Source organism: Rana temporaria, chromosome 13 (assembly GCF_905171775.1).
Source record: "Rana temporaria chromosome 13, aRanTem1.1, whole genome shotgun sequence".
NCBI classification, from domain to species: domain Eukaryota; kingdom Metazoa; phylum Chordata; class Amphibia; order Anura; family Ranidae; genus Rana; species Rana temporaria.
The window spans coordinates 102,641,890-102,659,242 of NC_053501.1; the positions used below are offsets into that span (position 1 = coordinate 102,641,890).

At 50.5% G+C, this 17,353-nt stretch overlaps 1 protein-coding gene and 1 non-coding gene across 2 annotated transcripts in view; both read left to right on the plus strand.

Moving 5' to 3' along the window:
• The first annotated feature begins 8,172 nt into the window (after positions 1 to 8,172).
• On the plus strand, positions 8,173 to 8,245 carry TRNAA-AGC. The gene has a single exon. It is a non-coding gene; the product is annotated as a tRNA-Ala (tRNA).
• Positions 8,246 to 11,723: 3,478 nt separating this feature from the next.
• The window catches only part of SF3B4 (splicing factor 3b subunit 4), a 29,696-nt gene continuing 24,066 nt past the window's right edge, over positions 11,724 to 17,353 (plus strand). The window contains exon 1 of the mRNA XM_040333647.1: positions 11,724 to 11,833. Within this exon, the coding sequence (XP_040189581.1) occupies positions 11,800 to 11,833 (34 nt within the window). The 5' untranslated portion in view covers positions 11,724 to 11,799. The remainder of the gene's footprint in view (positions 11,834 to 17,353) is intronic.

Below are 17,353 nucleotides of genomic sequence, written 5' to 3' on the forward strand. Positions count from 1 at the left end.
CACGTACATACGATCGAAATTCCGACGGAGACTTGCCCAGGGAAAAGTCCGACTGTGTGTACACGGCATAACTTTTTTGCGGGAGGATGCCCCCATGCTTCGGCATATATATATTTTAGGCACAGGTTGCATTAAAAAATATATATTTTTTACTATGTTTTTTTTTGGTATTTGCTTTGCAGGTATGGTATGGTAAGGTCTTACTGTTATACTGTAATGTTACTTTGTTTTAATGTTAACCATCATTTGCTTAACAGGTACGCCATTCAGTTGCAGCTCGGATTTATTTATCTTGACAGCAACAGCGTTTGCTCCCACGATACATAAAGCCGTGACTCCAATGCTGTAGAAGGTGATTTCACCACCACAGTTAAAAAAAAAAGAGCATATATGCCTAAGCATGGGAGCAGCTGGGGCGGAGGAGCGATTTTGCTCCTAATGCCGTGTACATACGATCGAAATTCCGACGGAGGCTTGCCCGTGGAAAAGATCGACCGTGTGTACACGGCATAACTTTTTTGCGGGAGGATGCCCCCATGCTTTGGCATATATATATTTTAGGCACAGGTTGCATTAAAAAAACGAACATTTTGACTATGTTTTTTTTTTTTGGTATTTGCTTTGCAGGTATGGTATGGTAAGGTCTTATTGTTATACTGTAATGTTACTTTGTTTTAATGTTAACCATCATTTGCTTAACAGGTACGCCATTCAGTTGCAGCTCGGATTTATTTATCTTGACAGCAACAGCGTTTGCTCCCACGATACATAAAGCCGTGACTCCAATGCTGTAGGAGGTGATTTCACCACCACAGTTAAAAAAAAAGAGCATATATGCCTAAGCATGGGAGCAGCTGGGGCGGAGGAGCGATTTTACTCCTAATGCCGTGTACATACGATCGAAATTCCGATGGAGGCTTGCCCGTGGAAAAGTCCGACCGTGTGTACGCGGCATAACTTTTTTGCGGGAGGATGCCCCCATGCTTTGGCATATATAAATGGTGCATGTATGCCCATCATTAGAAGTGGGTGGATGAAGGGAGGTATTCTAATGATGGGCATACCCATCGATCAATCTCTTTTTTTTTGCTCAGCCAACAGGCTGCATGAAAAAATTGATTACAATACATGTCCAACAAGGACCATCAACGTACTGGTATGTTGCTGGACTTTGAATGGTTACACCAGAATGATGCCTTAGGTATCATCATCTTGGTATCATTCTTTTCAGCCAGCAGTCGGCTTTTGTGTAAAAGCAATCCTATCGGCTAATTAGCCTCTAGACTGCTTGTACAAGCAGAGGGAGGGAATGTCCCCCCCCCCACCCCAGATATAAACAGCGCCATTGGGAAAGCATTTTATAACACCGATCTTGGTGTGGTCAGATACTTTGAGGGCAGAGAAAAGATCTAGGGTCTAATAGGCTTTAATAGAATTTTTTTTAAAAAGAGTACCTGTCACTATCTTTTGCTATCATAGGGGATATTTACATTCCCTGAGATAACAATAAAAATGGTAAAAAAAAATAAAATAAAAGGAACAATGTAAAAATGTAATTAAAAAGCAAAATAAATAATAAAAAAAGAAAAGAAAAAAAAAAGCACCCCTGCCCCCCCCCCCTTCTCTTGCGCAAAGGCAAACGCAAGCGTCGGTCTGGCATCATATGTAAACAGCAATTGCACCATGCATGTGAGGTATCACAGCAAAGGTCAGATCAAGGGCAGTACTTTTAGCAGTAGACCTCCTCTGTAAATCTAATGTGGTAACCTGTAAAGGCTTTTAAAGGTTTTCAAAAATGTATGTAGTTTGTTGCCACTGCGCATTTGTGCTCAATTTTTAAGCATGTCGTGTTTGGTATCCATGTACTCGGCCTAAGATAATCTTTTTTATTTCATCAAACATTTGGGCAATATAGTGTGTTTTAGTGCATTAAACCTAAAAAGAGTGTGTTTTCCCCAAAAAATGCTTTGGAAAAATCACTGCGCAAATACTGTGTGGAAAAAAAAATTCAACACCCGCCATTTTAATCTGTAGGGCCTTTTCTTAAAAAAATATATAAAATGTTTGGGGGTTCAACTTAATTTTTGTGCTATTTTGGCATTTTATGGCCTTCGTCATTATTCAATCACTTGGGACAAAAAAAAATTCAATGGGCTCAACGTGCCTCTCAGCAATTTCCGTGGGGTGTCTACTTTCCAAAATGGGGTAATTTGGGGGGTTTTGTACTACCCTGTGTACAGGACACCTGGGTTGGGTCCTGGATGGACGCTATGTAGCGCCAATTTTTAGAGTCTGGTCCCTTTAAAACAGTGGTGTAGGGCTCAGGAGGTCAGCAAGAGGGGGTGAGAAGTTCCGGCAAATTAAAAGTTGATCCAGAGAGGACGGGCTTACAGTCCTCTCTGTCCTTCTTAATGTCATTTGGGGGCCCGGAATTCCGGAGGCTATAAAGGGACATTCGGGAGGGAAAGAGCCTCCTCTTCTGACCCCTGGCTTTCAGGCACACAGGGGTTAAGAACTCCCAGGAAGTCAGCTTAACCACTTAAGACCCGGACCAAAATGCAGCTAAAGGACCTGGCCCCTTTTTGCGATTCGGCACTGCGTCGCTTTAACTGACAATTGCGCGGTCGTGTGACATGGCTCCCAAACAAAATTGGCGTAAATTCTATTTTGTGGGATGTTTTGCAGTTTTTATTGAATTCATATGCCTGCCTTTTCCAGTTCTAGTTACAGATACTATTGAACTGCGATATCTAAGTTGAATATTATTATTACCCTGTTGACTGTACTGGTTCTAGGCACACCAGCCGATTTGCAGTTTGCTTTTATTGTCACCTTTTGTGCATCTATAAATAAAAAAAAAAAAAAAAAAAGACAGTGCTCCTAATCTCAGCTTGTCACCTGTATAGAAGACACCTGGGAGCCAGACATCCAGTTGCGTATCTAGGGTGGGGCCAGAGGGGGCCATGATCCCACCAACATTATACTGTGCCCCCCCATGTGCCCACCCCCAATTAAAATGCCTTTTTTTGCGTAGTGGGTGCCTGCAGCCACACATTTATATCCAAGATTTTTTCTTTTCCACACTCCTGCACTATATACATTATATTGTCCATTACACACTCCTGCACTATATACATTATATTGTCCATTACACACTCCTGCACTATATACATTATATTGTCCATTACACACTCCTGCACTATATACATTATATTGTCCATTACACATTCCTGCACTATATACATTATATTGTCCATTACACACTCCTGCACTATATACATTATATTGTCCATTACACATTCCTGCACTATATACATTATATTGTCCATTACACATTCCTGCACTATATACATTATATTATCTACTACTCACTCCTGCACTATATACACAATTTTGTCCATTACACACTCCTGCACTACTATATTGTCAATTACACACTCGTGCACTATATACACTGTATTATCCATTGCACATTCCAACACTATATTGTACCTTACATACTCCTGCACTATATATACTATGGGCCAGATTCACAGCAGAGATACTCCGTTGTATCTCTCAGAGTATCTATGCGACTGATTCATAGAATCAGTTACGCATAGATATCCCTAAGATCCGACAGGTGTAATTGTTTTACACTGTCGGATCTTAGGATGCAGTACCGCGGCCGCCGCTGGGGGGAGTTTGCGTCGTAAACCAGCGTCGGGTATGCAAATTAGTAGTTACGGCGATCCACAATGGTTTTTCGCGTTCGCTACGTCGCTGCTAGTCTAGTTTCCCGTCGCAAAGTTAGTCGTCGTTTTAGGTGCCCTAACTTTACACAGCACATGTATGTGCTGTATAAAGTATGGCCGTCGTTCCCGCGTCGAAATTTTAAAAATTTTCCTTCTTGCGTAAGACGTCCGGGAATACGGAAGTACGCTACGCACGTCGCCGTTCGAAAAAATGACGTCACTTCGCGCAAAGCACGGCGGGAAATTCAAAAGGGAGCATGCGCAGTAGGTCCGGCGCGGGAGCGCGCCTAATTTAAATGGCACACGCCCCTTTGAATTACGCGGGCTTGCGCCGGAGGCCGCCAGCGTAAGTTTTCATGCAAGTGCTTTGAGAATCAGGCACTTACGATGAAAACTTGCGGCAGTGTAACGTATCTATGATACGTTACGCCGCCGCGATTCTACGTGAATCTGGGCCAAAATGTCCCTGTACATCGCTGGACTTCAAGTAGTTATACCACGGAAAATTATTATTGCCCCCCCCAGTTTTGACTGTGGTATCTTATGTGCCCCCCCCCCCCCCTATATTTTGTTCCTAGAGTCGCCACTGCAGACATCTTGCTGATTGATAGGGGATCAATGCGTTTTTCTGGATATTTGTGTTGTTATTCTGTCTCTCACTGTTAAAATAAACCTACCATTAAAATTATAGATGGTCATTCCTTTGTCAGTGGGCAATTGTCCAAAATCAGCAGGGGTTCAAATACTTTTTTGTGAAAATGTCATGTCAATAGCACCTTTAGAAATATATTTACCTAGAAAAATGGTCACGTGTTCAATTTTGATTTTATCCGCTGTATGTATTCCATTGACTGTGTTTTGTTCACTTTTCCAGCTCTTGGAAAGGGTACCTGCCACTGCCCAGAGCTATTACATATGGGCTTGTTCATCCCCCTGTGAAAGCAATAAAGTTAAATTTAAAAAAAAATGTAAACAGTGTAAAATAAAATACATTTGAATAAAATAATAAAATAAAGAAAAGCATCCCCCCCCATGCAGACGTGTACTAAGTCTGGACTGTGATTGCACCACACATGTGAGGTTTTGCCGCAAATATCAGAGTGAGAGCGATAATTCTACAGCCATAATGAACTTAAATCTAAACCAATAACCTGTAAGAGCTCTCAAGCCGGCCATTGCAAGGACCAGCTGCAGTTCAATCCATGTGGGCACCCTGGATCTATTGATCCACTTGTGTACAACCAGCCTGCTGTTTTTTTTCTCTCTCTGAATGATTCATGCTGCCAGCTATAGACGGCAACACTAATCATTGTGTCCATGCCAGCAGAACACAAAGCACTGCGGGAAGGATTTCCCCATCAACACTGATTGTATTGATGGGGAAATACAGCAATTTTCAGGAGGAAGGAAAAAAAATTGCATAATCTATGGCCTGTCCTAAAGAGTCACCTATGGAGAATTTTAGGTACTTGGTCCCCATTTCACAGGCATGTACAATTTTAAACCTTGACATGTTTTGTATCTATCTGCTCGATGCAACCTAATTTTTTATCTTTTAACCACTTAAGCCCCGGACCTTTAGGCAGCTAAATGCCCAGGCCAGGTTTTGCGATTTGGCACTGCGTCGCTTTAACAGACAATTGCGCGGTCGTGCGACGTGGCTCCCAAACAAAATTGGCGTCCTTTTTTCCCCACAAATAGAGCTTTCTTTTGGCGGTATTTTATCACCTCTGCGGTTTTTATTTTTTGCGCTATAAACAAAAATAGAGCGATAATTTTGAAAAAAATTCAATATCTTTAACTTTTTGCTATAATAAATATCCCCCAAAAACATATATACATTTTTTTCCCTCAGTTTAGGCCGATACGTATTCTTCTACCTATTTTTGGTAAAAAAAAACGCAATAAGCGTTTATCGATTGGTTTGCCCAAAATTTATAGCGTTTACAAAATAGGGGATAGTTTTATTGCATTTTTATAATTTTTGACTGCGACATTATGGCGGACACTTCGGACAATTTTGACACATTTTTGGGACCATTGTCATTTTCACAGCAAAAAATGCATTTAAATTGCATTCTTTATTGTGAAAATGACAGTTGCAGTTTGGGAGTTAACCACAGGTGGCGCTGTAAGAGTTATTGTTTACCTAGTGTGTGTTTACAACAGTAGGGGTGTGTGGCTGTAGGTCTGATGTCATCGATTGTGTCTCCCCTATAAAGGGGATGACACGATCGATGCGCCGCCACAGTGAAGCACGGGGAAGCCATGTTTACATACGGCTCTCCCCGTTCTTCAGCTCCGGGGAGCGATCGTGACGAAGCGGCTATAAACGAATAGCCGCGCCGTCGTCCCGGATCGCTCCCCGAGGGAATCCGCCCGCCGCACGCAGCAGAGGGGGTCCCGATCGGACCCCCGACCCGCTAGAAGGCAAGGATGTATATATACGCCCATCTGCCTGTCCGTGCCATTTTGCGGACGTAAATAGTCGTGCGGCGGGCGTTAAGTGGTTAACCAAAAATGTAGGCAGTGTTTTGTGTTTGTGTGCACTTCAATTAATTTAGGTAAAATTTATCTTGAAAATTAGCGTTTGATAAACATCTGCACCAATATTGTGCGACCTAAAATTTTGCAACAACCACCATTTTATTCCCCAGGACCTCTGCTTTCATAATGTTCACGTACAATCACGTACCTGGTACAGTGGAACCTTGGTTTAAGAGTAACTTGGTTTGAGAGCGTTTTGATTTGCAAGCAAGTTTTTTTTTTTTTATTCTGACTCGGTTTGCGAGTGTTGACTAGCAAGACAAGCAGAATTCAAGCTAAATAGGCCTGCAGTTCCTCATTTGGCCTGAGGTACGGGGGCGCATGAGTCGGGAAAACCCGAACATTGTCCTGCATTACCTCATTTGCCCTGAGGTACGGGGGCGCAGGAAACGAGCCGACGAGTCCTCGGCCCTTTCGGCCGTTTTCGGCGCTCTCTGGTGCCCCCCCACCTCTGGCCGCATTCGCTATTGCATCCCATTGAAGTCAGTGCGGAACAAATAATGTTTGTCTCTATTGACTTCAATGGGAAAACTCGCTTTGATATGTGAGCACTGGCGTAGCGTGGGGGTGCAGGGGGGGGGCGTGGAACAGGGCGCAACATTTAGGGGGCGCTTGCCAGTATGTATCACAGTGGCTGCCTCCTCCTAAATGTACGTTCCTGTGTCCCCGTACTTTGCCGCCATGTTCAGTCTCAGACGCCCTGTGATTGGGCGTATGGGGTTATGTGCGGCCGCAGGGGTAGCCTGTCCACGATCGCGGTAGATCCTGGAGTCCCGCCTCCACCCATGTTCAGTCTCCTGCACCCTGTAATTGGGCGAAGGCGGGACATCAGGAGCAACCGCGATCGTTAACAGGCCAGCCCCACAGCGTACAATCACAGGGTGCAGGAGACTGAACATGGTGCTCGCGACCTAGTCCTGAGCTCCTTGACCACGCCCGCGGACCCGATCACCGCCGGTGTCCCGCGATCGGGTCACAGGAGCTGAAGAACGGGGAGAGGTGAGTGTAAACAAACCTTCCCGGTTCTTCTCTGTGGCTTGTCACTGATCGTCTGTTCCCTGTCATAGGGAACGACGATCGGTGATGTCACACGTCCAGCCACGCCCCCCTACAGTATAAAAAAACACAACAGGACACACTTAGCGCCCCCTAGTGGTTAACCCTTTCACTGCCATTGTAATTTTCACAGTAATCAGTGCATTTTTATAGCACTGGTCGCTGTATAAATGCCAATGGTCCAAAAAATGTGTCAAAAGTGTCCGATGTGTCCGCCATAATGTCGCAGTCACGGAAAAAATTGCTGATCGCCGCCATTACTAGTAAAAAAAAAATATTAATAAAAATGCCATAAAACTATTCCCTATATTGTGAACGCTATAACTTTTGCGCAAACCAATCAATAAATGCTTATTGCGATTTTTTTTACCAAAAATATGTAGAAGAATACGTATCGGCCTAAACTGAGGAAAAAAATATTTTTTTATATATTGTTGGGGATATTATAGCAAAACGCAAAAAATATTGCATTTCTTTTTAAAATTGTCGCTCTATTTTTGTTTATAGCGCAAAAAAATAAAAACTGCAGAGGTGATCAAATACCACCAAAAGAAAGCTCTATTTGTGGGAAACAAAGGACGCCAATTTTGTTTGGGAGTCACGTCGCACGACCGCGCAATTGTCAGTTAAAGCGACGCAGTGCCGAATCGCAAAAAGGGGCCAGGTCCTTTACCTGCATAATGGTTCGGGGCTGAAGTGGTTAAGGAAGCACTATCTGCGTTTGGTTAGTTGCTTTGGAGTGCAGAGGAGACCCTGGGAGTCTAATAGATTTTTGATGACTGCATGAAGAGTACCTGTCACCTGCCCAAAGCTATCACAAGGGTCTGTTTGCAAAGGGAAATTAGCTCAAATGGTAGAGCGCTTGCTTAGCATGCAAGAGGTAGCGGGATCGACGCCCGCATTTTCCATTAGACAAAGGACCCTATTGTTATAGCAAAGCATTCAATCAAAAAATTAAAACCACACGTGAGGTATTGTCGCGATCGTTAGAGCGAGAGCAATAATTCTAGCCCTAGACCTTCTCTGTAACTCAAAACATGCAACCTGTAGAATTTTTTTAAATGTCGCCCATGGAGAATTTTATGGTTTGTTGCTATTCCACGAGCGGGCGCAATTTTGAAGCGTGACATGTTGGGTATCAATTTACTCGGCGCAACATTATCTTTCACAATATAAAACAAAATGGGCTAACTTTACAGTTGTCTTATTTTTTAATTAAAAAAATCTATTTTTTTTCCCAAAAAGGTGCGCTTTTAAGATCGCTGCGCAAATACGGTGTGACGGAAAGTATTGCAACAAACGCCATTTTATTCTCTAGGGTGTTAGAACCCCCGAACATTTTATATATTTTTTCTAAGTAATTTTCTAGCAAAAAAATGTTTTTAACTTGTACACCAAATCTCAGAATGAGGCTCAGTTCTTAACCACTTGACCACAGGGCACTTAAACCCCCTTCCTAACCAGACCAATTTTCAGCTTTCGGTGCTCTCACACTTTGAATGACAATTACTCAGTCATACAACACTGTACCTATATGAAATGTTTGTCCTTTTGTTCACACAAATAGAGCTTTCTTTTGGTGGTATTTAACGTATTTATCGGGGTATTGCGGCGGCCTCGTCCGGTCCGGCGTCCGTCTGCGGCCTCGGTGGTGTCCTCCCGGCTTCTCCCGCGATGTCTTAATGGCGAATCCCCGCTTCCCACGCTCAGTTTGAAGCCTCCGCCGACGTATACCGAGCGCAGTACACTCGCGTATATTCTGCCAGGCGCGGCTTCTCACGCATAACGTCACATGACTACGAGTGAAGCCGAGCCTGGCCGAATGTACCCGAGTGTACTGCACTCGGTATATTGCGGCGCAGGCATTCAAACTAGGCGTGGGAAGCGGGTATCGGCGTATATCGCGCACCCACGATTTTGCCCTGAATTTCAGGGCAAAGAAGTGCGCGACATATGCCGATAAATACGGTAATCACAGCTGAGTTTTTTTTTTTGCGCTATAAATAAAAAAATACTGAAAATTCTTAAAAAAAACAAAAAAAAAATTGTCTTTGTTTCTGATAAAATTTTGCAAATTAGTAATTTTTCTTCATAAATTTTGGCCAAAATTTATACTGCTATTTATCTTTGGTAAAAATAATCAAAATCGGTGTATATTTGGTCGGTGAGAAAGTTAACAGTCCGCAAACTATGATGCCAATCACTGAAAATGTATCACACCTGATCATTTCTTGAGACCCTAACGTGCCAGGAAAGTACAAATACTCCCTAAATTACCCCTTTTTGGAAAGTAGACATTCCAAGGTATTTAGAAAGAGGCACAGTGAGGTTTTTGAAGTTTTTTTCCCATAATTCTTTGCAAAAATCTGGATTTTGTTTTGTTTTCTTTTGTTTTTTAAACAATATTGTCATTATCAGGTTATTTCTCACACACAGCATATGCATACCACAAATTACACCCGAGTATGGCGATACCACATGTGTGAGACTTTTACTCAGCGTGGCCACATACAGAGGCCCAACATGCAGGGAGCACCAGCAGGCATTCTAGGGGCATGCATTTCAAGTATAATTTGACTAATTACACTTTGAGGCATAGTGGCATTGGTGAAAACTGATGTGGCATGGATGAGCCGTGGATGTGGATGGCTGAGTATGGACGGATGAGTATTGCAGAGTATGGATGGACGGATGAGTATGGCAGAGTATGAATGAGTTGCAGAGTATTGGCAGGGTATTGCAGAGTATTGGCAGGGTATTAGGGAGTATTGCAGTGTATGGATAAGTATTGCAGAGTATGGATAAGTATTACAGAGTATTGCAGGATATTGGCTGAGTATTGGCAGGGTATTGTGGAGTATTGCAGAGTATGGATAAGTATTGCAGAGTATGGATGGACAGACAAGTATTGCAGAGTATGGATGGACGGATGAGTATGGTTGAGTATTGGCAGAGTACTTCAGAGTATTGACAGAGTATTGCAGAGTATTGGCAGGGTATTGCAGAGTATTGGCAGAGTACTTCAGAGTATTGACAGAGTATTGCAGAGTATTGGCAGGGTATTGCAGAGTATTGGCAGGGTATTGCAGAGTATTGGCAGGGTATTGCAGAGTATTGGCAGGGTATTGGGGAGTATTGCAGAGTATGGATAAGTATTGCAGAGTATGGATAAGTATTACAGAGTATTGTAGAGTATTGGCAGAGTATTGGCAGGGTATTGCAGAGTATTGGCAGGGTATTGGGGAGTATTGCAGGGTATGGATAAGTATTGCAGAGTATGGATAAGTATTACAGAGTATTGTAGAGTATTGGCAGAGTATTGGCAGGGTATTGCAGAGTATTGGGGAGTATTGCAGAGTTTGGTTAGTATTAGAGTATTGCAGAGTATTGGCAGGGTATTGGGGAGTATTGGCAGGGTATTGCAGAGTATTGCAGGGTATTGGGGAGTATTGCAGAGTATGGATAAGTATTGCAGAGTATGGATAAGTATTACAGAGTATTGTCAGAGTATTGGCAGGGTATTGCAGAGTATTGGCAGGGTATTGGGGAGTATTGCAGAGTTTGGTTAGTATTAGAGTATTGCAGAGTATTGGCAGGGTATTAGGGAGTATTGCAGAGTATGGATAAGTATTAGAGTATTGGCAGGGTATTAGGAAGTATTGCAGAGTATGGATAAGTATTAGAGTATTGGCAGGGTATTGAGGAGTATTGCAGAGTATTGATAAGTTCTGCAGAGTATGGGCATGGCTGGAATGGGCACTGAGCAGCGCTGTGGACACTACAGATCCAGCCCACAGCGCTGCCGTCATTTGACGGAGCGATCACGTGGTAAACGGCCCCTATCAGCGGCCTTTTACCGCAATCCGTGATGCGCCAGGTCTTTTCGGACTCGGAGGTCACGGATATTTCTGGGAGGGCGCCCAGGGGGTGCGCAGGAGCAAGATTCTGGGAGGACGTCCATGGACGCCCTCCCAGAATAAGCTGACCGCGCTGTAGCCGTCTTTCGATCCACTGCTGTCAATCAAATCCAATGACGCGGGCGCTGGGCGCCAGGGCCGAGTCCAGCATTCGTGTCTATGGACTCAAATGCTGGACTTGGGAGTGCGCCCGCAAGGTAACACCCTTGGGAAAGCGATGCGGTGAGGAGCCGAGACATCCACCGAGGAGGGACCCCAGGAGATGAGGATCAGGGGGCACTCTGTGCAAAAGGAAGGAACTGCACAGTGGAGGTTAGTATAACATGTTTATTATTATTATTATTTTTTATTTCCAACCTTTACAATCACTTTAAGTGGTTAAACCACGCCCCTTCCTTCTCCTTCAGCTTTGTTGACACGAAACACTGTGCACGTACAATAAAGTTTTTATCAGTGTACAGAGCTTGCCGGAACGGAAGTGACGTAGCGGAAGTAGGGACGAATCAGCGGTGCGGCGCTGAGGCTGTGTTGCATGCTGGTTGAAGATGGCGGCGGGACCGATTTCGGAGCGGAACCAGGGTAAGACGGGGTTGATGAAACAGGACTGCAGAGTGAGGTGACGGTGGGCTCTACTGACCGGCCTGCTGTACAATTGGGAGCTTTGTTCATAGCAAAAGCAGCGCCGCTTTCGGAATGGCAGGGACCTGGTTGCTACGGGTAACGACTCCTAGTGCTCGGCCTTGTAGTGTTTGGGCGGCCTGTGGAGTGGAGAGGTGACCACACAGGGCCAGACTCTGCCCACACATGACTGCCTGGTCATGGGACTCATTGAAAGTGTGAAGAAGGCTGTTTGTCTTCTGAAAATGCCATTTGCCTGGCCGTGGCTGGCTGTTCACACTGGAACATGATCTGTCTGCTGTGCACCGGTGTCAGAATGGCTGCTTAGGAGGTAGCCTGCAGTGGCATTTTCCTGCTCCCCTCAACATTGAGAGGCCTAGACCATCCTGGAAACGGAACACTCCAATATGTAAGAGGAGGGGGGTGAGTCTCCGCTAGGACAGATAGGGGGGGGGTGAGTCTCCGCTAGGACAGATGGGGGGGTGAGTCTCCGCTAGGACAGATGGGGGGGGGGGTCTCCGCTAGGACAGATGGGGGGGGTGAGTCTCCGCTAGGACAGATGGGGGGGGGGGTGAGTCTCCGCTAGGACAGATGGGGGGGGGGGGGAGTCTCCGCTAGGACAGATGGGGGGGGGTGAGTCTCCGCTAGGACAGATGGGGGGGGGTGAGTCTCCGCTAGGACAGATGGGGGGGGTGAGTCTCCGCTAGGACAGATGGGGGGGGGGGGAGTCTCCGCTAGGACAGATGGGGGGGGGGGTGAGTCTCCGCTAGGACAGATGGGGGGGTGAGTCTCCGCTAGGACAGATGGGGGGGGTGAGTCTCCGCTAGGACAGATGGGGGGGGGTGTCTCCGCTAGGACAGATGGGGGGGGTGAGTCTCCGCTAGGACAGATGGGGGGGGGGGGGTGAGTCTCCGCTAGGACAGATGGGGGGGGGGGGGGGAGTCTCCGCTAGGAAAGAGGGGGGGGGGGTGAGTCTCCGCTAGGACAGATGGGGGGGGGTGAGTCTCCGCTAGGACAGATGGGGGGGGGGGGAGTCTCCGCTAGGACAGATGGGGGGGGGTGAGTCTCCGCTAGGACAGATGGGGGGTGAGTCTCCGCTAGGACAGATGGGGGGGGGGTTGTCTCCGCTAGGACAGATGGGGGGGGGGTGTCTCCGCTAGGACAGATGGGGGGGTGAGTCTCCGCTAGGACAGATGGGGGGGGGGAGTCTCCGCTAGGACAGATGGGGGGGGGGGTGAGTCTCCGCTAGGACAGATGGGGGGGGGGGGGTGAGTCTCGCTAGGACAGATTGGGGGGGGGGGGGTGAGTCTCCGCTAGGACAGATTGGGGGGGGGGGGTGAGTCTCCGCTAGGACAGATTGGGGGGGGTGTCTCCGCTAGGACAGATGGGGGGGTGAGTCTCCGCTAGGACAGATGGGGGGGGGGGGTGAGTCTCCGCTAGGACAGATGGGGGGGGGGGGTGAGTCTCCGCTAGGACAGATTGGGGGGGGTGTCTCCGCTAGGACAGATGGGGGGGGTGAGTCTCCGCTAGGACAGATGGGGGGGGGGGAGTCTCCGCTAGGACAGATGGGGGGGGGGTGAGTCTCCGCTAGGACAGATGGGGGGGTGAGTCTCCGCTAGACAGATGGGGGGGGGTGTCTCCGCTAGGACAGATGGGGGGGGTGAGTCTCCGCTAGGACAGATGGGGGGGGGGGGGGAGTCTCCGCTAGGACAGATGGGGGGGGGGGGGTCTCGCTAGGACAGATGGGGGGGGGGTGAGTCTCCGCTAGGACAGAATTGGGGGGGTGTCTCCGCTAGGACAGATGGGGGGGGGGTTTGTCTCCGCTAGGACAGATGGGGGGGGTGAGTCTCCGCTAGGACAGATGGGGGGGGGGTGTCTCCGCTAGGACAGATGGGGGGGGTGTCCTCCGCTAGGACAGATGGGGGGGGGTGTCTCAGCTAGGACAGATGGGGGGGGGGTGTCTCAGCTAGGACAGATGGGGGGGGTGTCTCAGCTAGGACAGATGGGGGGGTGTCTCTGCTAGGACAGATGGGGGGGGGGTGTCTCTGCTAGGACAGATGGGGGGGGGGTTTGTCTCTGCTAGGACAGATGGGGGGGGGGTTGTCTCTGCTAGGACAGATGGGGGGGGGGTGTCTCTGCTAGGACAGATGGGGGGGGGGTGTCTCTGCTAGGACAGATGGGGGGGGGGGTGTCTCTGCTAGGACAGATGGGGGGGGGGGTGTCTCCGCTAGGACAGATAGGGGGGGGGGTGTCTCCGCTAGGACAGATAGGGGGGGGGTGTCTCCGTTAGGACAGATAGGGGGGGGTGTCTCCGTTAGGACAGATAGGAGGGGGGGTTTGTCTCCGTTAGGACAGATAGGAGGGGGGGTGTCTCCGTTAGGACAGATAGGAGGGGGGGTGTCTCCGTTTAGGACAGATAGGAGGGGGGGTGTCTCCGTTAGGACAGATAGGAGGGGGGGGTGTCTCCGTTAGGACAGATAGGAGGGGGGGTGTCTCCGTTAGGACAGATAGGGGGGGTGTCTCCGTTAGGACAGATAGGAGGGGGGGTGTCTCCGTTAGGACAGATAGGAGGGGGGGTGTCTCCGTTAGGACAGATAGGAGGGGGGGTGTCTCCGTTAGGACAGATAGGGGGGGTGTCTCCGTTAGGACAGATGGGGGGGGGGTGTCTCCGCTAGGACAGATGGGGGGGGGTCTCCGCTAGGACAGATGGGGGGGGGGTGTCTCCGCTAGGACAGATGGGGGGGGGGGGGGAGTCTCCGCTAGGACAGATGGGGGGGGTGAGTCTCCGCTAGGACAGATGGGGGGGGTGAGTCTCCGCTAGGACAGATGGGGGGGGTGAGTCTCCGCTAGGACAGATGGGGGGGGGGGAGTCTCCGCTAGGACAGATGGGGGGGGTGAGTCTCCGCTAGGACAGATGGGGGGTGTGAGTCTCCGCTAGGACAGATGGGGGGGGGTGTCTCCGCTAGGACAGATGGGGGGGGTGAGTCTCCGCTAGGACAGATGGGGGGGGGGGGAGTCTCCGCTAGGACAGATGGGGGGGGGGGGAGTCTCCGCTAGGACAGATGGGGGGGGGTGAGTCTCCGCTAGGACAGATTGGGGGGGGTGTCTCCGCTAGGACAGATGGGGGGGGTGAGTCTCCGCTAGGACAGATGGGGGGGGGGGAGTCTCCGCTAGGACAGATGGGGGGGGGGTGAGTCTCCGCTAGGACAGATGGGGGGGGTGAGTCTCCGCTAGGACAGATGGGGGGGGTGTCTCCGCTAGGACAGATGGGGGGGGTGAGTCTCCGCTAGGACAGATGGGGGGGGGGGGGAGTCTCCGCTAGGACAGATGGGGGGGGGGTGTCTCCGCTAGGACAGATGGGGGGGGGGGTGAGTCTCCGCTAGGACAGATTGGGGGGGTGTCTCCGCTAGGACAGATGGGGGGGGGGGTGAGTCTCCGCTAGGACAGATTGGGGGGGTGTCTCCGCTAGGACAGATGGGGGGGGGTGTCTCCGCTAGGACAGATGGGGGGGGTGAGTCTCCGCTAGGACAGATGGGGGGGGGGTGTCTCCGCTAGGACAGATGGGGGGGGTGTCTCCGCTAGGACAGATGGGGGGGGGTTGTCTCAGCTAGGACAGATGGGGGGGGGGTTGTCTCAGCTAGGACAGATGGGGGGGGGTGTCTCAGCTAGGACAGATGGGGGGGTGTCTCTGCTAGGACAGATGGGGGGGGGGTGTCTCTGCTAGGACAGATGGGGGGGGGGTCTCTGCTAGGACAGATGGGGGGGGGGGTGTCTCTGCTAGGACAGATGGGGGGGGGGTGTCTCTGCTAGGACAGATGGGGGGGGGGGGTCTCTGCTAGGACAGATGGGGGGGGGGGTGTCTCTGCTAGGACAGATGGGGGGGGGTGTCTCCGGTAGGACAGATAGGGGGGGGGGTTGTCTCCGCTAGGACAGATAGGGGGGGGGTGTCTCCGTTAGGACAGATAGGGGGGGGTGTCTCCGTTAGGACAGATAGGAGGGGGGGTTGTCTCCGTTAGGACAGATAGGAGGGGGGGTGTCTCCGTTAGGACAGATAGGAGGGGGGGTGTCTCCGTTAGGACAGATAGGAGGGGGGGTGTCTCCGTTAGGACAGATAGGAGGGGGGGTGTCTCCGTTAGGACAGATAGGGGGGGGTGTCTCCGTTAGGACAGATAGGAGGGGGGGTGTCTCCGTTAGGACAGATAGGAGGGGGGGTGTCTCCGTTAGGGCAGATAGGAGGGGGGGTGTCTCCGTTAGGACAGATAGGGGGGGTGTCTCCGTTAGGACAGATGGGGGGGGGTGTCTCCGCTAGGACAGATGGGGGGGTGTCTCCGCTAGGACAGATGGGGGGGGGGGTGTCTCCGCTAGGACAGATGGGGGGGGGGGGGGAGTCTCCGCTAGGACAGATGGGGGGGGTGAGTCTCCGCTAGGACAGATGGGGGGGGTGAGTCTCCGCTAGGACAGATGGGGGGGGGTGAGTCTCCGCTAGGACAGATGGGGGGGGTGAGTCTCCGCTAGGACAGATGGGGGGGGGGGAGTCTCCGCTAGGACAGATGGGGGGGGGTGAGTCTCCGCTAGGACAGATGGGGGGGTGAGTCTCCGCTAGGACAGATGGGGGGGGGGTGTCTCCGCTAGGACAGATGGGGGGGGTGAGTCTCCGCTAGGACAGATGGGGGGGGGGGGGTCTCCGCTAGGACAGATGGGGGGGGGGTGAGTCTCCGCTAGGACAGATGGGGGGGGGGGGTGAGTCTCCGCTAGGACAGATTGGGGGGGGGGGGGTGAGTCTCCGCTAGGACAGATTGGGGGGGTGTCTCCGCTAGGACAGATGGGGGGGGTGAGTCTCCGCTAGGACAGATGGGGGGGGGGGGGGTGAGTCTCCGCTAGGACAGATTGGGGGGGGTGTCTCCGCTAGGACAGATGGGGGGGGTGAGTCTCCGCTAGGACAGATGGGGGGGGGAGTCTCCGCTAGGACAGATGGGGGGGGGGTGAGTCTCCGCTAGGACAGATGGGGGGGTGAGTCTCCGCTAGGACAGATGGGGGGGGGTGTCTCCGCTAGGACAGATGGGGGGGTGAGTCTCCGCTAGGACAGATGGGGGGGGGTGTCTCCGCTAGGACAGATGGGGGGGGTGAGTCTCCGCTAGGACAGATGGGGGGGGGGAGTCTCCGCTAGGACAGATGGGGGGGGGGGGTGTCTCCGCTAGGGACAGATGGGGGGGGGGGGGTGAGTCTCCGCTAGGACAGATTGGGGGGGGGGGTGAGTCTCCGCTAGGACAGATTGGGGGGGTGTCTCCGCTAGGACAGATGGGGGGGGGGTGTCTCCGCTAGGACAGATGGGGGGGTGAGTCTCCGCTAGGACAGATGGGGGGGGGTGTCTCCGCTAGGACAGATGGGGGGGGTGAGTCTCCGCTAGGACAGATGGGGGGGTGTCTCCGCTAGGACAGATGGGGGGGGGGTGTCTCAGCTAGGACAGATGGGGGGGGGGTG